Raw genomic sequence first — 27,341 nt, 5'->3', positions numbered from 1 at the left:
TTTTCTTCTTAGGATATCATGTGGTCAAAATCAAAGAATCAGCTGGGCTGGGCTCTTATCTGGAGACTGGGAAAGAATCTACTTCCCAGCTTGTACAGGTTGTAGACAGATTCAGATCATCACGGTTATAGGACTAAGGTCTCCATTACATCCTGGCCGTCAGCCCGAGGCAACTCTTAGCTTTTAGCAGTTGCCACATCCGATCATTCCCATGCTCCAACTGCTCCAGCCATCAACCAGAAAACTTCTTTCTTTCACAAGCTTATATGCTTGGGTCAAGCCCATTCACATAATCTCTGTATAAAATGTTGGCTGACTTGAGATTTTAATTACATCTGCAAAATCCTTCCACAGATGATGAATACAGGTGTGGACAAAAGTAGGTTTACAATTGTGAGCACACAAAGCACAATTTATTTTTGTACTTTAATATACGAATTACTGTCTTTTTTATTTGTATCCCAACTGTAAACCTACTTTTCCCCACCCCTGCGTATTATGTGAGAGGAACGGCTTCCCCACAACCTTGCTCCTGTTGGATTCTACCAGTTTTTAAACATGTTTGACAGCATGCTAGATGAACCATGCTCCCTCATTATCCTAGCTCACACTTCTCTTATGATTGCAGTGAATCAACATCTTACACTTTTTTGTTGGCCATTTACATTTTTTTCTGTGACATGCCATTTACATCTTTGCCCATTTTTCTCATGGTACATTCATTCATTTTCACATTAATTTACACAAGCTCTTTATATATGAAGACAACCCGCTGTTCAACAGTCATAAGTATAAAACATCTTCACACTTTTGCTTTTGATTTTGTTTATTACACAGAAACTTTCATTTCAGGAGAGACACACTGGCCTTTTCCTTTGGAGTTTCAGGATTGAATTTCATGCTTAGAAGCTTCCTGGAAATAGGAGCCCGGGATATTCTACCGTCCTTTTTCTATCATGGGACTGCCCTGCTCACTGCTCTTTGAGGAATCCCTGGCTTTCAACAAACACCGCTTTGTTTGTGGAGATAAGCGGCAGGACACTGTGCCAGCATCGCGTTCCCCGGGGCACGGCTGAGACATCTGCACACACAGCTCATCTCCACCGAGTCATTCCACGGGTCTCATATCACCTGTCAGTGACGAGTGGCCTGACTCATACTGTCCCTACCCGAGGAAAATGGGAAGTGTAACTTTATCTTTGGGGTCAATAAGCACTGGAAGACGGCAGTTTTTCTTTCTCTTGTTTTCATGGAGACATCTGGGAACCCTGGCCTGGCATTCCGTGTATCAAAACCTGCCAGAGCCCTGGCCAGTTTGGCTCAGCGGTTAAAGTGTCGGCCTGCAGTCTGGAGAGACCCGGGTTCGGTTCCCGCTAAGGGCAAGTGCCTCGGTTGCAGTTTGTCCCCGACCCAACGGCCCTGGTTGGGTCGTGCGGGTGGCAGCCACTTGATGTGTCTCTTTCACATCGATGTTTTTTTTTTTTTTCTCTCTCTCTCTCCCTCCTGCTCTAGCTGAACAAAAAAATGAAAATATATCCTCGGGTGAGGATTAAAAAAAAAACCTGCCAGAGAAGGTAGCAAGAGGAAGGAAGAAGAGGCATGGCGAGGGAGGAGGCATCTCACACTATTCAAACATGAGGACCAGTTCCTCCCTTAATTTACACCTTCTTCTTTTTACACAGAAATAGGAATTTGCCAGACTGATAAATGCCATTTCTCATAAAAAGTCGAACAGGTGTCTACAGCTTCTGAGGAACAACCTGTTGGCTCTGTAACATAAGGAAAAATACTCTCAGAACCTAAGAGAAAGGTTCCTCTCTGCACGCTTCTCTGATTAAATACTAAAATAATGTTTGAAGGGAAAAGAACTCCAGCTAAGTCTACACAGAAAAAAGAAAATAATTAAAAGGATCATTAAAGTCTTAACCACATTTTCTCTAATCTCAAAATGAGAAGTGAAGAAAATCACAGTAATAAAAGACTAATCAGAAGGCACATAAAGTGTAGTGCAATTACCACGAAACACTATAAGGAGGAGTAGGATTAATTTTTTTAATCACCATCGAATTATATGAAACAAATAGAATTCATCATTCACTTAGCACCTATATACCACCGGGCACTGTACTGGAGAAATGTGAAGAAGGAAAAAAGAGAATTCCAGCCCCCAGTAAGGAATGTGACCTTGCTTGACCCCCTGTCCGCATATTACATCATATGACAATGATGTAATACAAATCTCCAAAGTATAAATGCTAACAATATAAACAGTGTGTACATCACAAAGCTTTGGAAATACAACATTCCAACTGCTTATCCCTCTCCCTAATCACATCCCCCTCATACCTCTCAGGGGTAATGACTATCATGAAATTGGTCTTTAAAACTACCATGTTTCCCTTTATACCATTACTACAAACATATACACATATACATACATATTTATGTGTATATGTATATGTGTATCCCTAAACAAAATATTCTACATAGCATCATGTTAGCCTGAAATGAATGGTTTAAATAATATCCTCTTGTACCTTGCTCTGAGCTTCTCCCATGTAGATACATGCTGGGCTTCAAATGTTCAGCTATCACGGAGAATGCTGCTACGAGCAGTCTAGAACATGCCTTCTCATGTATGTGTGCAGTGTCTCTACAGTTTTACCTGGGAGTGGCATTTCTGGACTCTAGTGGTCTTGTTACAGAATCATAATTTTATCGATTTGGTCTTTTACCATTTTTATTTTACCATCTTTTATTTATTACTATGAATATAAATAAAATTTTATTCAGAGGGGCAACTACGCCTGCCTCTCCCTTCTCCCCAAACATGTTATGGATAACATCCACTCTGAAGTTGAGAGCCTGCCCCCGGCCCAAGCAATAGGATTTCTGAGGAAAAGTCACAGCCCTACTTTCAAATATGAAATCAACATCATCTGAAAGCCTATCAGTGTTAAGTTAGAGTTTTCACAATAGTGTAATAGAGGAGGAGCTCATCCTGTCAACCCATCATTCTTCACAATCCTGAACACATCCTCCTAAAACACAGATCTTTCTCAAAATCCTTATAAGGCACACAACGTCAAAACTCTTCTACTCTCTGACTTCCATTTTTCTTTCCACCGTCATGTTTTCTTACAATCAAGCCTGCTCTAGCTGCACCCTGGGAATTCTCCTTCTCTCCCCCGTTTCTACCTGTCAGCGTCATGCTCGTCTTTCAACATCATAAGTAGTTCCTTCAAACTCTCCCAGATTTTTCTGATTGGAATTAACCCTTTTCTTCTTTGCACCATCTTGTATAAAACTTTAAACACACACACACACACACATACATACACACCCCATACAAAGTAGTCTTCATTGCACAGTTTTTGTGATATGGCTCTGCCTTCCTTATAATTAGTACTTGAGCCTAAGGGCCTTATCTCTTGAATCTTTATTGTCCCTACAATGGTTCTGGATGAAATAGATAATTACAAATGCTGCTGACAAGTAAAACTTTAGATAAACTGATGCACACATACAAAAGAAGACACAGTCTACACTGCTCATATTGTTTATAGTAGCTAATATAAAAGAGATAAGCTCATTTTTTAAGGAGAAAAAAAATGCCGACTCTTTCTGATGGAGTATAGAACATGCAACCCCAAAATACATCACCTTGGCATACTGAATAATTGAAGCTGAAGGAATGTGGAAAAGGGTGTGTGCAGAAAGACCTGCCCTACAGCAGGCCATAAAACCCTCATCAGGAAGATACTGTCTCTGTGCCAGGAGTAAAGAAACATCCTTATCTCTTAAGATAAGGGCCATAGAGGAATCTGAAGAATAGGTCTTGCTAAATGCCCCCAGTGGATCACAATTAGCTCACCCTTGCCCTGTCACATTTTTGTACAACTTTGCAATCTTCATCAATCTAGTATAAAAACAGGTTTAAACATTTCTTTGGGTATTCACTGCCTGATCAAGGCTCCTGTGTCATGTAAAACTCATACTAAATAAGTTAGTGTGTATTCCTCTTGTTAATCTGTTTCAGGTCACTGGGAGAACTTAGAAGGGTGGAGGAAAATGGTATTTTTCTTCCCCTACAGTTCTTATCACTAATCCTCTTCATGTGAACCAACATGTTTGCATTGCCCAAAGATAATCCTCACATGCAAACATCTTGCATCATCCCCAAATTTAGAAACTGAGAAAGAAATAATTGAGAAAGGATCCCACCTAAAAAGAAATCCTCGATTTTAGAGTCCAGACACTGTGAAAGAGGGTAGGGTTTGGGCTAACATCAGAAAGAACACCTTAGTGATAAACCAACAGGAAAACCAAACTACAAGACAAGAAGACACACCTGAATTTCAAAATGCCTGGATTATTTTGAAAAAACTAGCAAAAAGAAGTAAAATCAAACTCAAGGGAAGAACGAATTACCTGCGTGAGCCGAGAGGGGCGAGTGTGGCCGAGGCAATGCTGTTGACTGCCCATTGCCTATCAAGCTTTTCCGGTTGCTTGTTCGGCAACTATCAAAAGGAAAGGAAAAACAAAGTTTTAAAAAGAGCATGTAGCATTACATTAATAACAATAATAACCATTCAGGCATATTCAACATAGGCACAGACTAGAGGTTCAACAATCTATCAGGACATACTATTCCCAACAGTTTTGCAAGTTGATATGCACTCACTAATATTTGAGGGGTGGCTGCCTCTTGAATATTAGAAAATATAAAGTATTCATGTAGTATAACATCATCAATATTCCTCACCACCAGTGAAGCCGTAATCAAATGCCTTCTTTCAGGTCTTGACTGCAAGTACGTGACATGCCGTACATACAAGTGATAAATTAGGGATTCAAATCAGCAAACCACAGGTAGCATCTTTGTTGACATGAAATTCCTAATACAAAATTACATGCAATGAAGTGCAATGACATTAATCTTACAACGATGCACTAATTAAAAATCTAATTATTTAGACAAATTTCATATTTGTGCCTTTTGTCAATAAAACAGCCGATGCCTAAGATAAATGTATTTCACTACTCCTTCATTTTTCATCTTGTACACTGCATTCAAATTCCTAATTAAGGTACATATTTTGGAATCATAAAAACAGATTCCAGAGTTTGTATAAAATTAACAGTGCAGGCCTTTTTCACAAGCACACTACAGACCATTTCTATTCTGGTTCTCTGTGAATAGAAATAAGTTGCTACGTATGGGCCCAGGGCAACTGTCTTTTCCTGTTGCTGCTAGTATAAAGTTATAAAATGACGAATCTTATTCCAAAATAACTTTCACAAGCCTCAAAGTAACTGAGACAAATGCAAAACTGGTTGATGGTGGCGTAGATATTTCCATTTGCTTTTCTTCGGTACAGTTTGGCACGCACTCTCTATTAGCACAGACGCTAAGACAGGATAATAAATGAATTCACCTATAATAAGGTTCAGGGCAGTCTGATTCCATTCCCCTAAACGCGGGCTGCCTTCAATCACCATTAAAGGTTTACTGGAATGTCTTTTTAATTCAGAATATACCTCTGTTAGCACAGGTTCCTGAAACAGGAAATTTCACCTGACTTCTAAATTAGATATACGGGATATATTTGAGAGTTTGTATAAAATAGTTCAAAGGACCATTTCTAAATATGCAAATACACATTTCAAAACCAAACACAATTTCTTTCAGCAGTATTGACTTGCAAACCAGTCCTCTCTCAGAAGTTTACTGCTCGTCATCATTTGTCAACATTCCCATATTTATCACTTCTTAAGGTCAGGCTGCATCGTTCTATGTTCCATACTGGAGCAATATCCATCTCCTCGCATTATCTGTGAGTATAATTAAGATCATGTTTACTCAGCCTTAAAGAAGCTGTGGAATAGGAATAGCCCTTGATACTTAATTATGAAGGTGGATTGTGGTATTATCAACTCATCTATCAAGAACTGTATTCAACCTATTACATTCATAATTATTAAATCAGATGGTGTGATTGTTTTAAAAAGAAACTGTACAAGATATTTAGTGTTAATTCAAATTAATGTCTCCTTTCATTTCAGTACAGATATTTTAAGTATATCAACTTGCTGGTGTTAATAAAAGAAATTAAAAAATGACAGATTTATACCCTGGAAAGCTCAGCAAAGTTACTTGTTAATCTGAGTAAATTAATTGAAACACAGGTTAACTATCAAAAAATGGCTACTTGTATTATTTTTATTTAGTATTTGCTCTACATCATTCATGCAGATTTTCTCTTGACATTCAATTGTTGTTTATATATGTAAATCAAATTAAAATGTACATAAATAGAAACAGTAATCTGATGAATATCTTAAATAGGGATATTAGTGAAATGTGCTGACTTAAACCTAAAATTTTAAAAATATTTCTTAAAGAAAACTTTAAAAAATTGAATTTTCATTAAGAGACATAGAATGACTAGTACACTACCACAATAAGCAAAATAAATAGCCAACAATTTAAATTTATAAAAAAGAAAACGAACAAAAAAAGCTAACATTTTTATCAGTTATTTTAAAATCTACTGTAAAAGGGTAGAAATCTATTGATTTCTAAAATGTGATTTTAAAAAATCTCAAAAAGAAATGTCTAAACAAAACCTGAAAATGGAATATACTTGCTTGGTGAATATGAAAATATAAAACTATGAAAAGAGTTTATATTACACTCACCCTGTGTTTACCTTCTCTCTATAAAGGTTTGTAATCTTGACAGATGACTCTAAATGCAATTTAGAGTGAAAAAAAAAAAATAGGATAGGATTCTTCATCTATGAACACGTGAGCAAGTAAAAAGAAGTTAAAAGCTTCAAAATTTGAAGTTTACCATATTTAAGGTACTGGTAGTATGTTACACTAAACTTTAAATAATTGGCATATCTTATTGACAAATGTAACAATCAAAGCTGAAAGTGTGGATCTTCAGCATGAAGCTGGAGACAGTATTAAAGTGGTAACAGACTTGGAACTTTCTTGAATCCCTCAACCATCAACCAGGAAGATGTTAAACATTAAATGCTCCTCAGTGTTGCAAAGCCAGACTTTATAAAATACTGGTCAAGACACATTTCCATGAAATGCACAAAATAAATCTCTATACTCAAAGTAGGGTCTTGGCCTTACATATGAATGTATTTGTTTGCTAATATTCTAAAGGGTGAAGTAGCATTTCATAGTGTATTTAACCTCAAAATACCTAAATCTTGATATATAAATACTTTCACAATCCTAGGACCCTATTAAGATATTCTGTAAATTGCCCTGGCTGGTTTGGCTCAGCGGTTAGAGCGTTGGCCTGTGGTCCTGAGGGACCCGGGTTCGGTTCCCGCTAAGGGCATGTACCTCGGTTGCAGTTTGTCCCTGGCTCTGGTAGGGTCGTGCGGGTGGCAACCACTCGATGTGTCCCTTTCATGTCGTTTCTCTCTCTCTCTCTCTCTCTTCCTCTCTCCCCCTCCCTCTCTATCTGAACAAAAATAAAAAAATAAATAGAAGGATAGGTATCAAATCTTCTTTCAAAAAAAAAAAAAAAAAGATAAAAAAAATAAATTAATTAAATTTTTTAAAAAAGATATTCTGTAAATCACTTTCCAAGGTTTGGGGCATGGGGTGATCATTCAATCTCAACGTTACCTGTGTCTGAGAGTCACCTAATCTTATTGCTCTAGATACCCGATTCCCAATAAATAAATTGAAATCTGCATTTAATCCCACAGTAAGAAAACTCCGGGCAGACAGGCCTACGAGTATTTACTACCTAGACTGCCTCAGCACCTGGCACCGCCCAGGTGCGAAATGCTGAGCTGACCTCCGCCTCATTATTTATTCATCCAGGTACCCCACTCTTCTCTGCTGATGAAAGGAGGGGCTCATGGCATCCAAGCGTGAGGCAGCTCCTCGGGTACTGGTGACTACACAATGCTCATCTGACCCGTAAACGATAAATAGTGGAAATATTGCCACTTGGGCAAAATCAAGGTCCCTTCCCTTTCCCCAGCATGACTAAGTGGGTTCAGCCTTGCTTTTTCTCAGGCAGTGTCCACTCCCCACCCCCGAAAAAACATGACGCTCTACCAGGTAACACAGTAACATCAATTCCACTGTAGCAGAAAGCTCTTATCTTTAAAAAATAATGTATCCTCACTGAAGCACTCGAGTTTGCAGAGATTTATCTTGGTTTCAGTCTTGGGAACAAAGGTATATAATTCCCAAATGAAACTGAAAGCCAATTATGAACTCAGGTTTCAGCTCAAGTTCATGCCAACAAGGATTCTTTCTGCTTCACTCTTCAAGAAGAAATGGAGCCCTTCACTCAGCCTGTGCTCTAATCTGAAAGCCGAAGAAGGGAGTATCCACCTCCCACGAAGCAACGCCTCCTGCTTGGGTCTCTGCCGAAGGAGCACATGGAGACACCTTCTTTGCCTGTGGGTCACAGGCTCTGTTTGCTCTCTCGGGTTGGCACAACGAGGGCACAGTTAGATTATTTACTCGTAAAGGACAGTGCAGTATACAGATTGTGTAACACAGACGTCCACACCTGAAATCTACATGATCCTATTAACCAGTGTCACCCCAGTATATTTAATTTAAAAAAAAAAAAAAAGAAGATGAAACGGTTTGTCTCAAGGGAGATTAGAGAAGATTTCTGTGTTCAGGTCATATTTTTAATATAGAGTTTTTCCAGAAGAGCAAGAGTATTCCTGTGATGATCAGAAAAAATAATCTAATTTAGCCAGAGGAGAGAGCCATATACACTTGAGACAAAGGCAAAGTGGTCTTTGCATCAAGTTGGGCTGATGGTAAGCATTTTTTTCTCCCTTATTCTATTGGTTCTTCTCTGGAAAGATCCACTCACAGGCAAGACATAAACACGCACACCCCACAGTACAATCAATACTGGGGCCCAGGGGTCTGAGACAGGAAGGTGGAAAGACGACAGTACTTTGGAGTGAGCAGGCTGGCTGGCTCCTGGGGGCAGGGAGACAGGGCAGGCAGAGACAGAACACTGATTACGAATGTCACAGCCGGACAGGCACGGGGTGGAAATGCCTGAGGCTGATACGAGGCCACCAGAAGGAAATGTTCTATTTGTCTGCATGTTTCTGCGGCTCGGGCAGGTCAAGTGAGGATTGAACAGGGCACCACTCCTGCTCCTTGAGTCCACGGTTCCCACTCACCAAAGCGGTCGCAGGATCTCCTAACCGCTGCCAACAGCGCCTTCCATTCGCCAGGAAGGTGGAGATGGATCGTGCGTTTCATGGCCTCAGTGAGGCCTGACGCAGTGTGAAGGACAGGGAGGAATGGGAATGCGGGCTGCAGGCTGCGGGCGGGGGCAGGTGCGGGGCGTGCGTTTCTGGTCCGAAGCACCCATCTTCTCTCTGCCTAGGTCGTCCTTCTGCTCAGGGTCCCCAGGAAGGGCTTGCTGGGGCCTGTCATCGGTTCACATCTGCTCTGCCACAGCTCTCCTGGCAGGAAAACCTGCTAATTATCCCCAGCCAGGACTGTAAAAGCCATGAGGCCCACCAGGATGTGGCCTTTAGCAACTGTTCTGAGTAGCTAAACCCAGCTTAATTTTAAATTACATTCATTTTGAGACATGAATACCGATCATGTCTGATCACGGCAAGACAAGCTGAGGAGAGGAAACTCCAACAGGCAGTAATTTCTAACATTCATGGCTGACTTGAAAGGTCAACGCTCATTATGGAATTCGACTGACCGCATCTGAGGGGCAGTGATCACACCGTGGACTGCATAAGAACAGCCCCGGTAATTCTCAAATGCTGGGCTATAATTTATTAATTCATCTTGATGAAAAATTTGATATATTTGCACAGAAGACCAATTACAGGCCAAAGATTTGCTGGATACGAACATCTGCTAACTATTTCCTAATACCTTAATAGAATTTGAACATTTGAATATTCCTTAAACAAAGGAGAGCTGAAGCGGAGAAAACTGGGCAGCCCAGGAGCCAGGACTGGTCCAGCCAATGGGGGACTCTGAATACATGTTATAAACCAGCTGGCTTCTGAGTCCTTGTCTTTACAATAAAGGGGCTGGGACAGATTAGAGAAACAGTTATCAACTTATATATACTTTTTGATCAATGAAATTTTTAAAATATAGAGAATATAGAAAAACAATCCAATCATTATCCCACCACCTGGAACAAACAACCGTAGCATGTTGTCATCTGTGTATTAGACATAGGGAGATAGGTACCCTCTGACATCCGAGCCAATGTTCCATTCCCCAGTGAGGCAGCTACTAAGGAAATTGAGGCTTGTAGCTTTCCAAGTACCCACTGTTGGTACTTCAGCATAGATTCATGTATACCTGTGAACAACGTCTGTGTACATGTTCACATTTTAACTGGTAGTAGAGATATCAGGAGCAACTGACCAAGGCCTGGAACTGTGCAAAGAGATGAATGACTTTCTTTCTTAGGCTCTATAGTGACCCCCGGGGACTATAGAGTCTATAAGCGTGTACATCTTTCATTATCTTTCTATTGACTAGGCTATTTTAAAACTCTGTAGGGCTAGAAGTTAAGCTGTAGAAAACTGGTAGTAATACAAATTATTCTTGTCCATAATAGTGTAAATTAACTTTGTATGGTACAGATATGACCGATAGCCACTCCATGGAAAGATGACCCCACACATTTCATTACCATTGTTCTACAAGGTATGAATCAGTTTTGTATCTACTAGCAAATCCATTTCATCATTCCTGATTTAAAGAATAGATATATACACATTACATTTGGTTTTCAAAATCTCCTTAGAACCTGTTTTAATATGTGACTGCTACTCTCATTAATCAATAACTTAAATAAAATCTTTGACACATATTCATTTTGTACTTTTATGACAGTTATGCCTTTGTATAAATTATACTTTCACACACACTATACATTATAGATATTCTGTAACTTCCTATTTTTTTCACTCAACATTATATTTTTGAGATTTAACCATGGCAACATAAAAATGGGTCTAATTCATTCCTTTTTTAGATTATTCATTTGAAACAAATTTTAGGATTTTAAATGTACTAATGTGTGTGTGTGTGTGTACACACATATATATGGCATTTCTTTTTCCTTTCTATAACATAAAATATCTAGACCTTTGTGCATTGCAAATGTGATAGCAAAAGCCTTAAAAATATCTCTGAGGTTGTACTTGAAAAAAAAAAATATATATATATATACACACACACACACACACACACACACACAATGCAACATAAAACAAATATTTCTGAAAATCTCCTTTGGACACTTTTCCCCAAATCCTGCTCATTCCTTCAGAGGCTTTGCCCATAGCTCCATTTCTGCCTTCATACAATATCTTCTCCCAGAAATAACTTTTTGCCTTTCTCATGTCAATCCATCTCATCAAGTCCTCTTCAAGTCGATAGCTCGATCCCTTCCCCTGGCAGCACGCGGCCACGCCTGGAGGCTGGCTGAGTAAGCACCAGTTCTCTTTAGGAGGCTGCAGAGGACAAAGCATCAATATTTATGTCTCTGCGATATGCTTTGCTACTGACGTGAAGTCAAGGCGATGCCGGTGTCTTCCCTGTGACCCGTGAAATCAAGGCTCCCATTCAGGCCTTCATTCATCCATTCAACAAATTACTGTTTGAGTCCCTAATATATGCTAGGTACTATGCTAAAAAAACAAAATCCCTGCTGTCCTCAAGGGGCTTACATTCTGGAGCAGGAAGCAGATAATAAACACAATAAATTAGTACAATGTATAGTATGGGAGATGATAATGATGCTTAAAGCATGAGAGATGGCAACGGAGAAAAATAATGCAGAATTAAGACAGGGAGTACAGATGTAAGAAATCACAATTTTTAAATAGGTGGTCAGGAAAGGCCTCAATGGGGAGAAAATATTTGAATAAGATCAGAAGGATGAGGGAGTGAGCATCCAGTAGGAGCAAAGGCCCTGAGGCAGGAGTGCTCAGGAACAGCAAGCAGGCCAGTGTGGCAGGAATGAATGGGTCAGAGGCAAGCAGCAAAAATGGACAGTGTTAAAGACAGGGCACAGAGCACAGATCTCTGGCAGCTTGCAGGCCACAGTATGAGGACGGGGTTTTAGTCTGGGTGAAAAGGGAAGCCTTTGGAAGGTTCTGAACATAAGCTGACTTTTAAGAGAACCATTCTGGCTGCTAGATTAAAATAACCCAAGGATGCTGGGAGACCAGTGAGGATGGTCAGTTGATAAGCACCTCTAATCACAGTCATCTCCTATAACCCTACTTTATTTTAAAGTGTTTTATTTGAAAATTAATTCATGCAAAAAATGGCCACCAAATTAAAGGCAAGCATTATACTTGTCCAAGCTCTTTTGTGCAGCCTCCAAAAAACTGGGGGTAGCAGTGCTGATAACTGACTGCCAAGCCTGGGTGCTTCAGGCCTCTGCATATTTGCATCAATGTACTGACCTAGTTCACAGGTACCAGGGGTTTGTAATTATGAACGCTTATTATTGGTATTATCGGCGTGATACTTGAACTTAACTTTTTCATTAGTAGAAAAACTCCTTTTTAAAGGCATTAATTATAATAGAAATGAATGGTTGCTCATACTATTTTCACCTAGGAGCAAAAAATTATATGTCTAGAGAAAGGAATAGTAGGTCTCCAGGCTTTCAAAACTTCTGATAAAAATCAATAGGAAAAAAAAAATATATATATATATATATATATTACTTCTTGGCATCATATCTAATATATTAAAATAAGCCTGTCGTGAGTTTTGGTTCAGTTTCTGTCTTCATAGAGAAAGAGAGAGGTCCTGAACACACAGATAATAGCAAGACATTATTCAAGGCGACAAATATTCTGGGACATCTATTCCTGTGTACAAAATGTTACTGGGGGATAAGAAAATGAAGAAGACATTCTCAGAGTGTTTGAAGTATAAAAGAAGAGATAAAACTGATGCGCAGATAACTGATTCACAGATAAGGCAGAATCTGAAAGAGACGTACAAACACAAATCTGTTGCCATCTAAAGTGAGATAAAATCCCCTTCAGCTTTGAAACCTGTTTTCATAATAAGCACTGGAACTTTATAGTACATAATATGCATGGCAAACTGTCCTTTCATTTCATAGGTCTTTCCTAGAGAAGCCCTTAATGTCAGTGATCTTTCTGACACACGAAACGTTTTTAAAAAACTGGTTTCTTCTTAGTTATTCCATTTTGTTGCTATTTCAAAATGAGACATACCGACAGAGCTATTTCCACGTGGCTGGCAGGCTGAGCTCTGACGTCACATGTCTGCATGTGACTGACGGGTGGCTGACATTCCCCACAGGGATCCTGGCAGGCAGAGCATCCATGCTGTGGTCACCCATTCATTCAGTCAACATAACCGAAGATTCCACAGGGAGACTACAATCTAGAAGGGGCGATTAATTCCTTCAAGGCAAAGATTACACTCTACATAATAGTGGATCTCTGGATACCCAAAAATATACAGAAAATAATAATGATTTGAATAGAGAGTTAGTAAATATTTTTATATGACCAACTAAATATGGTTCCTGCCTCTAGGAAGTTTACAATTTATCTTGGAGGACAAACATAGTCTAATTTACAAGACTAACCTGACCCAAGATAGCATTACAATAGAGTCTAATGCTATTAGATTGAACAAGGCCACGTACAACTAAGAAAACACAGAGCCGACAGGCTTGTGGTGCTTGGTAGATGGTGTGAAACATCTTATTGGGAAAACCCATAAACACATCATTCTGAATAAAATTACAGTAATCAGTGGAGTTAAAAGAGGGACATAATACAATGGCCAAAGTCAAAGAGAAGTTGGCTATGATGTGAGATTTATAGTAGCAGGCTAAGTTCAACTGATGACAACGTTAGAAGTAAAAAGTAATTTAAGCGAGAAGGGTCTGGATATCTGTGAATTTGCTTTAGTATAGTTTATCTGCAACACAACTCATAGGCGCTCCCGCGCCTGTATGCCTCCCCAGGAACCCTAAAGCACAGGGCAGGTTATCTATTTGAATGAGGACCCTTAAGGGCAGAGAGAGCCAATGAGGAGCTGACTTTTGGACTTACGATTACTCAAAGTACAGTCAGTCACCCCACCTGAAACAGATATAACGCAGACTGCTCCTACTTGGGAGGAGGCGTGAAGAGTGCTGAGAAGCCAAGGTAGTTAATTCATCCTGATTTAATAGTTGAAAGGCATGTGCTGTATCTTGGGAAACTGCTCCAACGACCAATCTGGCTACAACACTGTATGGAGTATTTCAAAGCTGGTCTAATCTGTCGTGGAAGTCTAAGAGCTGTTATTGCTGGCCAGGCCTACCCAGAGCTGGGCTAGTCAAGAGGCAGTGAAGACAGTTGGGGAGAAGTAGAGGTGGTGGCCCCAATTTTAAAACCAAGTAAAGGGTCAGGGTCAAATACCTGAGACTGATACCCAAGCCTTTGGCTGATCTCATGGCATTTGTGGTCAGGGACCAAAGATAAGCCTGCAGGACATGTTGGAGAGCTAAGGAAAAATAAAGAAAATACAAACATGTTTTTCTAAACCTCTTTGTGTGTGTGTGGGGGGGCATATGTGTGCCTTAAACACATTTTTTAAAAACTCCCATTTCATACCTATTATGGATAAAAGTCACAACTGGATACATTTTTTTTTAAGCAGCAAAAAAACAAGTTCAAAGTCCAACTATACAAATTACTTTTAATCAATTTAGTCTAATAGCACTGCATTATTCGCCGCTGGCAGAGGAATCAAGTCGTGGGAACGTGGACGGTGGTGGCCGCACCTCGGAGCACACGCACAGCTTCCCTCGATGTCCGCTCGGCCTTGTCAGCACCGTGAGAAACGTTTGCCGCTAACTCCTTCCCCTGTGCTATCTCCTACTTGTACTGCTTTTCAGAGATGGTCCACAGCTTTATGCAGATGGACCGGAAGAGTTTCTTATATCCACATCTTATTTGGACATATATACATAACAGCTGGCCTGATGTAATGTGGTTTATCCACTCCAGGCTTCCTTCCCCACACAGAAGGCAGCCCTCAGTTCAACTGCCGTCGGTAGAAACGTTTGATGTTGTGGCTGTATTTCAGTCTGGGAGGGTAATGTAGCTGCGTAGCTATCCACTACCCCTAAAAATCAAAACCCCACCCCTTCTCTCAGGTTCAGAGGAATCTGGGGCGGCTCCTGTCTGACCCACCAAAGGAAGGCCACTTTACTTCCATAACCACCCGACCTCCTTTTATGACACCGGCCAGAAGTTTGGGGTACGCGCAGAGCGGACAGTGTGACCATTTACACCCTGCCAGCTTGGAAGCGCTCCGCGTTTGCAGGGATTTGGCATCCCGCTGGGCCCGCCGGTGAACTGTCCCCGACTCCGCGCCTCCACAGTCGGAACACAAACATACACACACAGAAAGCCGACATCAGACCTCCACTCTGCTCTTTTCTGGGAGAAAAAGTCATGGGCAGAAAGCCATTATCTTTCCGTTCGGTATGTTTGGTTGCTAGCTGCGCCTAATTTGGTGTCTTGCAAAATGACATTCTGTTAATGACATGAATGTCAAAGCTGTGATAATGGGCAGAAGTAGAAGAAAATGTTTCCTAACCGGAGAAACAACAGGAAAACTGCCAAATGAATATTAAAATTAGTTGTGTGTTCATCCCACATTTAAGCATGCAGCCCCCCCACCCCCACTGTCTGCTGCCAACATGAAAGGGATGCAGCCCTCGGAGGGGGGGAACAGCCCACCTTGGTGGAAAACACAGGGGAAAAAAACAAAACCAAGAGGTCAAAGAAATGTTTCCTCTTAATTAACTTGACAGATGCCTTTTCTTTCCTCATTTGCATCCTCTCATGTTTTCTTAGTTGGTCTCTCATTTTGCAAAGATGAAATTGGCCACGAGGAACCAGTTCTGTTGCTAAAGACAGTTGGGCTGGGGAGATAGCAGAAGATGCTGGCCTTGAAGTTGCTCAGTATTCAGCCTGGGTAATGAGTGCTCCTTGCTCTTACCACTGTGAGCTGAGTAACAGAATTTTAGTTCTGGAAGACGACACAATGTTTGCCAAGGCAGTGCCAAGGAGGGGAAGGCCCTGTGGCTCCCACAACCAGGGCATACCAAAGTCAGAAATCTGCATTAGACATAAAGATACATCTAACTACTCCTTACATAAATGTATCAGAATTCAACTTCACAAAGAAAGACACAGTTATTTTAGACTTCACAAAATGGCAATTTCTTAGGAGAGTACAGTTATGAAACACCATTGGTAGATCTGATTTCAAATTCCAACTCCCTTAAGGCTTAATTTACTGCTCTGTAGAATGGGGATAGAATATAAGCTACCTCAGAGGGCTATGGAAAAATGAAATGAGATAAAGAATGTAAAGAAACTATCTTAGTGCCTGGCACATAGCAAGTGCTTCAAAATATTAGCTGTCGAAATAAAACATTTTGGTCTTTCTCCTTTGCATGCATTCTTTCAAGATAGATGCCTTCATTCTTAGAATGTTACACTAAAGCCTTCCCTCAAGGATCTTGGAACAAGAAGCATAAGATTGCCCACAGAATTAACTTCTGAAATCAATACAATGAATTATGCAAAACTACAGAGACTTGTTCTAAAGCAGCTGACTTGATGGTAAATACAAATATGATCAGTTATAGAAAGAATTTAACAGTAAGAAGAATGGTTGGTCGGCTTTAGAAACAGGAAAACAAAAACTGCAGAACCACAGGCTCGAGTGTCCAAATAAGCATTGGCCAAAGGCTTCAAACTGGCAACGTTGATGTGGAAGGACATACAAGGACTGCACCCGCCAGACGTCAGTGTTTCAGACCAACTGTCAAAGCCATGTGCACAGGTCCTCCTTTGCCCAAAGCCGTTAATCATTCACGCCATCAAACCTGCTTCTCTGCCGCCATACTCTCCAAACAACCTTCCGACTGGCTTCGTGGAAAGGTCTCCCCCCATGTGAGTAACAAGGACAACAATAATAATTGCTAACTTTGACAAAGCCATTAACACATGCCAAGCAAAGGCTTACTTTTCATGACTATCCTATGAGGTAGGACTTATTTTTGCCCATACCTTAGAGTTGTGAAAACTGAAGGACTGAGAGGTTCAGAAACTTGTTTAAGATCACACATCTAGGAAGGGGTAAACTGGAATCCAAACCCAGGCAGTCTGCCCTCATTCAGAGCCTGTGGTTTTGATCTGTGCTGTTAACCATTTTGTTAAAATGTCTATAAGGTAAAGAATAAGAATTTTAAGGGGCCTAAGCCCATTAGCAACTATATTTACCCTTGTCAATTAATCTCAGCATCGGGTCCGAGACAGAAATTGGTGAGTGTGATACCATGAATTCAAGCCTAAGAAATGGAGCTGCTCTTGGGGTATTAACCAAACCAGATTTCTGAGCATGTAGCTTGATGGTCAGACACAGGAAGTGGTAAAGCTGTCAAGTTTCACACCAGATTGTGAAGTTTTTCTGGAGGCAGCAAGCCTGACCCAGATGGGCAGACACCTCAATGTCACCAACGGGGCATGCTTTTTATCCTGGAATACACTTGTATACACAGTTTTCCAGCTCACGGTAGACATGACAGCTGTCATGACTTGGACATCCCCTTATCCACAGAATATTCTTGAGGATCCAAAGGCAGATGATCCGACACATGGATTATCCATGGCAGGCAGGCTGGTCTTCCTTATCCCCGCCTGAACCAGCTGGACTGGTCAGACACAACTTAGGGAAGGGAACTGTGTTTAAGCATGTGTGAATCAGATTTTTTTTTTGTTCCCCTGTTGCTGAATAGATTTCAAAATTAAATCCAAATTTCTGAATAGATTTCAAAATTAAATCCAAAATTAAAGCCCCCTGTAACCTGGGTATCGTGTGTGTCTCTATTTCTAGATCTGACTCTTTATTAGAGAACACAGGAGTCAAATGTGTGATGTGAAACAACTTTGTGTGCACTGGCTTTGGAAAAGGACTAAGGACCCATAGGGTAATACGCACTAGGGAGTGAATTTGGCCAGAAGATCTAAAGCGCATGATAAGGTACATTAACTCTATTATTGAGACAAGCTTTTTTTTTTTTTTTTTAAGTTAAAGTATTTACAGATGATACATCTCAACATAAAACAACCTCAACATGACAAAATCTACAACTTCTATAAACTTGTGACCCCAAATCTTGGATCATTCTGTTGCACCTAAGATGCCATCCCTTTAGTCTGGTATCTCCCCCATTCTTGCTACCCAGAGACCTTGCAGACTCTAAGAGAACACATATAAGTATGCGTCTCAGTGTAGAAAAGGATGTCTTTAAATTGTGTGAATTACATTAAATCTATGGCACGAGTTCAGACAAGTCCGAGTGCCAAGTCAAAGTAAGCGTCAGTTACTGAGGAAAAGTTTACTGCTGGCTTCACTCCCTTCAGATTGTTGGCCTGCCTCTTATGGGCATGGCCACCTATTTCTCATAGGCCCGGCCTTGTGTTTAAACAGGTGACCTCATTTGTCCCTCGCCTGGGGTTTGGCCCTTATTAGTAAGTACGTGGAGCTCCAGTCTAACCAACTCCTCCTCTTCAGCCTATTCACCAGCCATCCAACCTAGACGCGCTGGACATCCCCTGCAGTGACTCAGAGAGTTCCTGCTCATTGTGTTCCTGGATTCCTGTTTACTACAGTTACGGAATCCCTGGCCTTTCCAGGAAAACATGTCTAAGTAGGAATTCAACAGTATAGACTGCAGGGAGACGGCACCCTGCTGTGTGCAGTTTCCATGCTGGAAAGGATCCTGAGAAACTCACCCACAGGAAATTAAAATTGCATATCAAGACTAGAATTAGGGTACTTCACCTTAATAAAAATAAATCACTGATACTACGAAAGACATTAATGTGAAATCTTCCACTGACTACTTTGACTTATTATTTTTAAAATAGACCTGAATTCCTACGAAAAGATCAAAATACATATGAAAACAACACTGTAGCTCAGTGATCGTGAAAATAAAATCTGCTGGTAGCTACCAAGTGAGTCATCCCTGGGGCTCTGTGGTCACATGATATTTTCATTCACAGTGTAATAACAAAATTGGAGGGCTCACCTATCACACACAGTGTTTTTTGCCTGGGTCTTCAGCTATTAGCTGCTATGACTGTTTATTACACTCGGCACCAAAGTCTCTGAACTCACACAATTATCCAGTCAGAGCAAAACCACGCTGTGCTATTTGCTGATGCTCCTCAGGGACGGTGGTCCAGAAAGGCCACGCTGTGTTCTTCCGGTGACAAAAAGTATTTCTCATGTTACTTTGGAAAATAAATCATACAATCAATTTTTCTTTTGCATCTGAAAGACTCGATATTTTTTACTGATTTAAAAGAAAGCAGATGAGTGGTGAGCTGTACGTCATGTCACCGTCGTACAAACTGGAGACTAGCACCTGGTGGTGAACAGTTTCCTAAGACAAAGGCATCTCCACTAGCAGTCACCAACTCGGTTTTCTTGTTTTAACTCAACTTGTGCTTCTGCTGTGCAATTTTATTACTCCACCCAAAATCCCCAACACTTGTTAAAGAGAGTCTCTCCCCCAGGGAGAGGGAGAAAGGGTACAGGACCCAAGAGATGTGCTTATGAGTTGCAGTCAGGAAATCTGGGGAGGGAGACATTTCCCTGCATTTTTAAATAGTTTCATTGTTTAGTAAGGGGACATTGTGTATTTGAGAAGACAAAAAAAAAAAAATCTGTCTACCCAAGGTTTGACAGAAACTAGGCAGTCATTTTAAAATGAAACAAAACCAAAAGCCAAAATAAAATGAAATGAAATAAACCACCATGTAATCACCTAAATTAGAAATGCACCTGCTGAAGAAAGGTTTCGTATCCGGGTAGGCAAATTGTTCCTGTCTTCGTCAAGTTAACGCATTTTCTCAAATAAGTACTACAGGATAAAGGTACTTAACACAGGAGAAGTATTATCATTGAGAAACAGGTAACAGGGAATGAGGGGCTGGGGGAGGTCCCAGGAAGATTATCTAATGTGTCTGTAATACATCATTCAACAAAAACATACAATACCATTTATAAATAAGTTTCTTAATTATTGTATTATAGCAAATACCAGTAGAACCGATCATTAATTTTTGTGGTCTAGTTGAAAAAAAGACTGGCACCATCGAGTCAATGATACATCAATTATAAATGATCACGCCCTACCCCCAAACCTCCTGGCCCTCAATGTCACTGCCTTGCTTCAGAGATTAGTCACTTTTGAACTGTTAAAACTTCCTCTTAGAGAAAGAACTTTGATTAGTTTTCTACCTCATTTCAAGATATGATTTTATCTCAACAAGATTAATCTCCAACTCATCTATGAGAGTTAATCTATTTGTAACTATCTCCCTAATCTTTAAAAAAAAAAAATTTTTTTTAATTGATAAGATTCAGGAATAGAAACAAGATTGGCAGCTTTCTTAGGATAGCTCATTTTTTGGTCATTCTGTCCTCCAAATGCTTTCTATATACTAAATGAAATACATGTTTTCACATATCTACCCCACAACAAAGACCTGGCCCTGCTGAGTCACACTTCCCTGAAATCAAATGACGAGAAAGTCTGGGCTGAGGGAAGAAAGGGGAGCCCGGGGAGGCACCAGGACTGAGGGGTGGAGGACTGACTCCCCTGAGAACTGAAAATGTAGAATTTGCAACAAAACCTCCCTGCTTGCCCACTCACTTTTCTCCTCTAAGACCACCTAGGGTTAACCGCCCCTTCTCTGTGAAAGTTTTTGTTTGTTTCTAATCAAGCCAATTTACAGACCCCCCCTCGCCCCACCCCCCACACACATCTCTTTTATTTATTTTTTGGTTTATCCTCACCTGAGGATATTTTTCCATTGATTTCTAGGTAGAGTGAAAGGGAGGGGGAGAGGGAAGAAAGAGAGAGAGAGAGAGAGAGAGAGAAACATCGATGTAAGAGAGTCACATCGATTGGTTGTTTCCTGAATGACCCTGACTAGGGCCAGGGATTGAACCTGTGACCCTTCGGCCCACAGGCCATTGCTCTAACCACTGAGCAAAACCAGCCAGGGCCACACATCCCTTTTCTAAACATTTTCTGAGATGATAGAGAACAAAGGATGATTCTGAACAAATGATCAATCTTGTTTTCCTAAACACCCTGAAAGAAGTCGTTAAAGCTGTGCTACAATCTCAAGATGGGATATTAGCCCAAAAATGCTTACAAAGAAGTACGTGAAAAACAGAGTCCAAAGCCTGAGAGCAAACATATTTAGAATGCACAGACTCCGAAGAAAATGGACTGGAAGGGCGTACATCAGCGGTGACGGTGCCCACGTCTCGTGGTGGAAGACGGGGCTCTAAAGGTGTGTGTGCCTGCGCTCGAGTGCTCAAAAGGTTCTGATCATGACCCTATCGCCTCTTCCTCAGGGAAAACGTGTTTTACAAAAAAAAAAAAAGCAGATGCCACGGCTGCCAAGAGAAATGGAGGGAGGACAGCGATGACAAATGTGTCCTGTGACAAGTAATTCACTGAGATACTCGTTTGCGGAATTCCTCCTGCTGGAGAAGAATGAGCGGTGTGTTTCCTTCCCCGTTCCAAGGCGGCTCTGTGTTCAGAGTCTGTGATGCTGGCCTCAGAGGGTGTGGTGGGCTGTGTTTCAGGACAAAAAGCAGCCGTGAGGGGCAGCCTGAAGGGGAGCCTCCAGGGCCCTGCCCTCGGGACGGAGCAGCCGGGTGCTCCTGCAGGGCAGGGAAGGGGAGAGCCGAGGTGGGGCATGGAGAGCGGCAGAGGTGTCTGGCTGCGGAGCTGACTGTGTGAGGGGCTGGGGTCTGTGCCCACTCCTTTCCAAAGCAGGCTCCCGAAGGCACACAGTGACAGGCCTGGGGGCGGGCGTGTGTGGCTGGGGAATAAAGGCGAGCAGCAAAGAGTTAAGAACAGGAGTCATGCCTGCTTTGCAAGTGCCAGTTATGGATGCTGGTGCCCACGGCAGGCATCCAGAAGTACCACATGCCAGCTGAGCACAGGCCTCGCGGTTCCAGGTGGGCTTGGACTATAAACAAGTCAGGTAAGTAGGAGCAGCTGCTGGTGTCCACATCGCCTGGCCAGATCGGACAGACTACAGCAAGCAGCTACGGCCTGGCGTGGACTGTGACGACGGCGGCACGGGTGCACATTTCTCTCCATACTAAACATGTACAGCTTTTTATATGTCAACCATAGTGATTTTTTTTTTTATCCTCACCTGAGGACATTTTTGCATTTATCTTCAGATAGAGTAGGAGGGAGAGAGAGAGGAAGAGAGAGAGAGAAACATCAACATGAAAGGGACACATTGAGTGGTTGCCACCCACACGACCCCAACCAGGGCCGAGGACAAACTGCAACCGAGGTACATGCCCTTAGCGGAAACCGAACCCGGGTCTCTCCGGTCCGCGGGCCAACACTCCAACCGCTGAGCCAAACTGGCCAGGGCTTTTTTTTTTTTTTTTTTTAAAGCAGCTATAGAAAAAAAAAAAAAGACAAACGAGACCTCCCTTGTTTGAGAAGTACCAGACAGCCTTAACTCAGAGAATACTGGTAAACTGTCTCTCTCAGAAAATTGTCCAAAAATGTCAGTTATTTTAGCAAAAGCCTCCTCAGAACCTGCTTTGAAATGGAACACGAAGCGAAGAATGTTGACCACACAGTTTGCAAATGGAAGGACTCGTTTGCACCCCTTTAATTACAATCCGATGGCTTCTGGTTGTGAGTCACCATAGTGCTAACAGAGCGGGGCCAGGCCCAATTCTAATCGTTATTAATAATGTGCGGGAGACGCAGCCAGACTTTGGCAGGCTTGGTCTACTCAGCAAAGAGCAAAGCCACAGGAAAATGGTCTCCTTGACTTAAAATGCCAATAAAAGCCACACGTGCATCCCTGGAGCTGCAGAGGTCTGAGAGCCAATGCGGGTGATCTGGATGGTTCTGTTTATAAATTAATGCCCAAGTTACATGAGTGCACTCATACATGAAGACTACCCTTCTAGAACATTCACACAGAGTACACTACTTGTACAGTGCTAGACATCACCAGCTACTCAAAAGTAATAAAGAACTCTATAGACTCTATCATCCTTTCCCAGCACTTCTTGTTAAATATGTTCACTCCTTTCGGAGCTTTAATTACTGAATTCATATTCGGGTGGTGATTACCATATTGCATTGGAATATAAAGTGTCTCACATTCAGTTTGCAGAGACGTACACAGTTGAAGTTGCCATGCCAAATCTAAGTGGAATCATACTGTCACGTGTGAAGCAAGCACAAAGTTCCCAGTACTGGGGTTAGTGACAAAGAAGAAACCTTATCTTTTATTGCCCGAGATTTCAGGACGGTCACCTGGTCCTCCTCACCATAGAACTTCTGGCTATAGAATCAGGGAGATGTAAATTAGGAGTCCGGCACCACAGGGACAATGGAGGGGACATGTGGTTTTGGAACTGTTGTGATGTCCCCTCCACACACACACCCCACCCAAATGCCCACAAGTATCACTTGGCAGGAACCCCATCCACTTTCTGCCTGATCCTTTTCCAAAGGTTGTAGAAATGTCATGTTTTTGTGGTGACAGAGAACATGTCAATCACCTCAGGAGTTCATGGCCCAGAAAGAATATGTTGCTTTTCAACACCTCACATAAAGAGAGCTTAGCAGAAAAACATCTGAATAAGCTCTAAAGAATAATTCTGAATGCTCTAGGTGTGGCTGGTGATGACACCACACAAAAGGTATAAGCTTTTTAGGTACGTTGTTTTGAATGAAGAGATTGCACAAAGCCAGATAAGACATTTGTACTTCAGTCACTGGCCAACTGGCTTATGCTCTAATCTCTTGTTGAAATGTGGTCTGGTGTGAAAAATAAGCTGCCATGAGGGCCTCTTTCATTGAGAACCAACAGATAAACAGGGTTATACCTATAATGAAATGCAATATCGTGTAAAAACCTGCTCTTGGACTTCATTGTTTATATGCATCTCCAGATGGAGGGCGTACATAGATGCAGATTCGCAAAGCCATATTATTTGACAATAACCTGATACTTTCCTTTGAAACTTGACCTTACTTCGCTTATCACAGAAAGTGGTTGCAAAAGCAAGGATAAAGGTGACAACTGTAATGAGAAAATGAAGACAGGCAGACTGTTTTCCCACAGCAGAGTCAAAGTTAATCAGTGATCATATTGCAAAATCTAGATCATTCTAATGTGACACAATTCATAGGGCCCCACACACCACTGCTACGGCAACTCTGCTGAACTAGCTCGCAATTCCTTTAAAACTGGCCGCTTCACTTTCGACCTTGACCAGAAGCTTCTGTGTCTCGGTTGAAAAGCACAGGACATTTTCTGAAATATAAACCATGCCTATATTGCACTGTATCATGACAAGCAAGCTCAGCCCGATCCTGGATTTCTTCTCTAGCCATTCTTCCCAAAAAGGAGAGGCATCTTACAATCAGTAAAAAGCACAAAGAAATTAAGACCCAAATAAAGTAATGCTCACAACTCCATCAGTTAACAGAGAACAAAATTCCACTCTGTTAATGTTTATACTTCACACTTTTTAAAAAGTGCTCTTAAGTCAGCAAGTTTCTTTTTCTTGTCTTCTTTTTGTGGAATGTAGAGACAGACTCATAGATACCACATAGGCTGACGGGGGTGCGGGGTGGAGGGATTGAGCAAAAAGCAGAAGAACTCATGGACAGGAACAACAGTGTGGTGATTACCAGGGGAGGGAGATGGCGGGAGGCTGAGGAGGGTATGGGGGATAAATGTAGATGGAAAATAATAGAAAAATGAGTGCGTTCTTCACGGTAAGAACTAATTTACTGCCAAGAAAGAGATAGGTTTCAAAAAGAATACTGTTCTACTCATCAGATGCTGGTTTCCGGTTGACTTCCTCTGTACATTCAGTGTAAGCAAGCCTATTCATTCCTAAGCCGGGAGTCTGTAAATATGGGTAGACTAGGGCAAGAAGCATTTTAACATTATTCTAAGACATAAAATAGTTATCTTAAAAAATGCTGAATTGAAATGTATCTTGTTTAAGTTGTAAATGTGGTCTATAACTTCTAATACTTTGAGGTATGTACAATATTGGATGTGAAATAAACAGCAATAAATCTGACCTATTAAATGTAGTTTGTGGTTGCTATACTATGTGTTTGTGCATTTGACTTAGTAACAGATATAAATGCTCTTTCTGGAGTGCAGAATTCTGTTATTTTCAATAAATCCTCTCAGCATCTGCATAAAGCTCCCTGCTGAACCAGTTCACACACTGACACGATGGCCCGGGGAGCAGGTGGACCCTCTGGCCAGAGAGCCAAGGCTGATGCCGAGAGGAGCAAAGTCGGGCAGGAAGTGGTCCTCCTGTGGAATCGTCCGCATTTCCCCACATGTAAAGTGCAGTTTAAAATCGGTCTCACTCTTACAAACTCCTCACCAGCAGGTAGCATCCTATTCTTTTGTGATAGTAGTGCAATACCTGACCCAAAGGGACATATGATGAAGCATCATTGAATAAATGAATAACCAAATAAACTAATAAAAATGAGAAAAAGAAACTTTTGCTGAAAATGGGGAGGGAGAATCTGGCCATGCTAAACCCTGGCCTAATCTTCCTTTCTTAAATTAGTGAAAATTCCCATTTAAGGTTTCTCGGCAAGACTCTTCCTTAGAAAGCAGCGAGCATGGGTCAGGATGTGCTTAGAGCTATACAAAGTCAGATTCATTCCGTGCCTCCAGGGCTCAATCTAAAACAGATTATATGTACAACAGAATAACTGATGGACAGACGTAGGTACCTAAATATTCTCAAAGAACCTATAGGCTAAGGAGTTAAAGTAGCAAGGGTCAAGAGTTTCTGGAAGGGGGACAGATGGTTTTGACAAATAAGCACACCTTCAACACAAGTGACAGAAGTAGGTCACGATGAGTAAGTGAATTTTCCACTGACTCATTTCCACATGTATCCTGGGCAGCAAAGGACACCAGTGATCTAATTCTCCACCTGGAAGAGCTCTACAAATTAGTTCTCTAAAGAAAGGAGCTAGAATTAAAACCGACAGGGCAGGAAGAACTACCATCCTGACCTATTAACAGACCACTAGGCAGGCAGGTCAGCAGGCCAGACAAACAATATGCGCTTCATAAACATCCTTGTGTATTTACAAAATCTAACAACTGAGACTGCAGGTCCATGAGAGTACACTGATTCCTGCCCTTTCTCCAGCTAACAAATCTATGCAATCAGGTTTAATGGGGTTGCACCAATTAACATATATTTAACAAATCTTCACTAAGTCTGCATGCGGTTTTTCAGTTGTTAATTTTGCATGCAAATAACCTCTATTTTAGTGCCCACGGGGAAAAAAAAATCTGGTAAATTATTTTTAAATACAAATTCATTTATTTTAGTGCAAATGGGGCATACCATTGTAAATGTCACACAGTCACCATCCATTATGATAATAGGGTCCAGCCAATCTTACCAACTTATTCAAAGTTCACCGCATGAATGATCAGAGCTCTCAGTCCCCAGACAGAACTTAAAATATGTCCCTTATTAAAAAATTCAAAGGCAATAAATCAGGTTAGAGAGGTGACAAGAGATGACCCTCCTCTGCCACCTACTCTGGGAAATGCCTGGTGCTTCCTACTGGAGGAGCCAGTGAGCTCGGTGTCTCCGCCAAGCAGGATTCCCAGGCGGGGCAGTGCTACGGAGACGGACTGTCTCTGCGCACCAGGAACTTACATTAAAATAAGTCTGTTGAAATGATACATGCATTTGACTCCAGTGGGAGATCATTCACAGATGAAAGTAACGGTTTCCTTCACGTAGGAAAATATATCGCCCCATTTGGAAAGATTACACCCATGAACATCAATGTTATTTTTTTCCAGTACAGTTAATGAGTTAGGTCGCCTCATCCATACTTTGAACAAAATTAGTCAAATATTACCAGCCAGCTCTGAAGCATCAGTTGAAGCTACAAAAAAAATAACGATTTTCGGTGTAAAAGCTGACGGGCATGAGGGCGGCACGCGTGACCTTGGCCTGCGTAGCACAATGCACTGTTGAACCAAGGCACCAAATAAAAACACAGGTATTGAGACACCCAAGGCTCCATACAACGAGACATGGTGAGTGACACACACTCAGGAGAGGAAAGTGTTGAGACAAAGAACAGTTACAAAACAGTACGT

General features: G+C 41.3%; 1 protein-coding gene across 2 annotated transcripts in view; it reads right to left on the bottom strand.

Annotated features, from left to right (window-relative positions):
- LOC118641841 (microtubule-associated serine/threonine-protein kinase 4-like) overlaps window positions 1-27,341 on the bottom strand; it is a 333,781-nt gene that overhangs the window by 110,256 nt on the left and 196,184 nt on the right. For both annotated transcript variants that reach the window (XM_036279434.1, XM_036279433.1), the window contains one exon: window positions 4,432-4,520. In XM_036279434.1, coding sequence (XP_036135327.1) covers window positions 4,432-4,520 — 89 coding nt within the window. The remainder of the gene's footprint in view (window positions 1-4,431; window positions 4,521-27,341) is intronic.

The sequence above is a fragment of the Molossus molossus genome, unplaced genomic scaffold (genome assembly GCF_014108415.1).
Source record: "Molossus molossus isolate mMolMol1 unplaced genomic scaffold, mMolMol1.p scaffold_m16_p_3, whole genome shotgun sequence".
In the NCBI taxonomy this organism is placed as follows: domain Eukaryota; kingdom Metazoa; phylum Chordata; class Mammalia; order Chiroptera; family Molossidae; genus Molossus; species Molossus molossus.
This window is presented reverse-complemented; position numbering and strand designations above follow the sequence as displayed.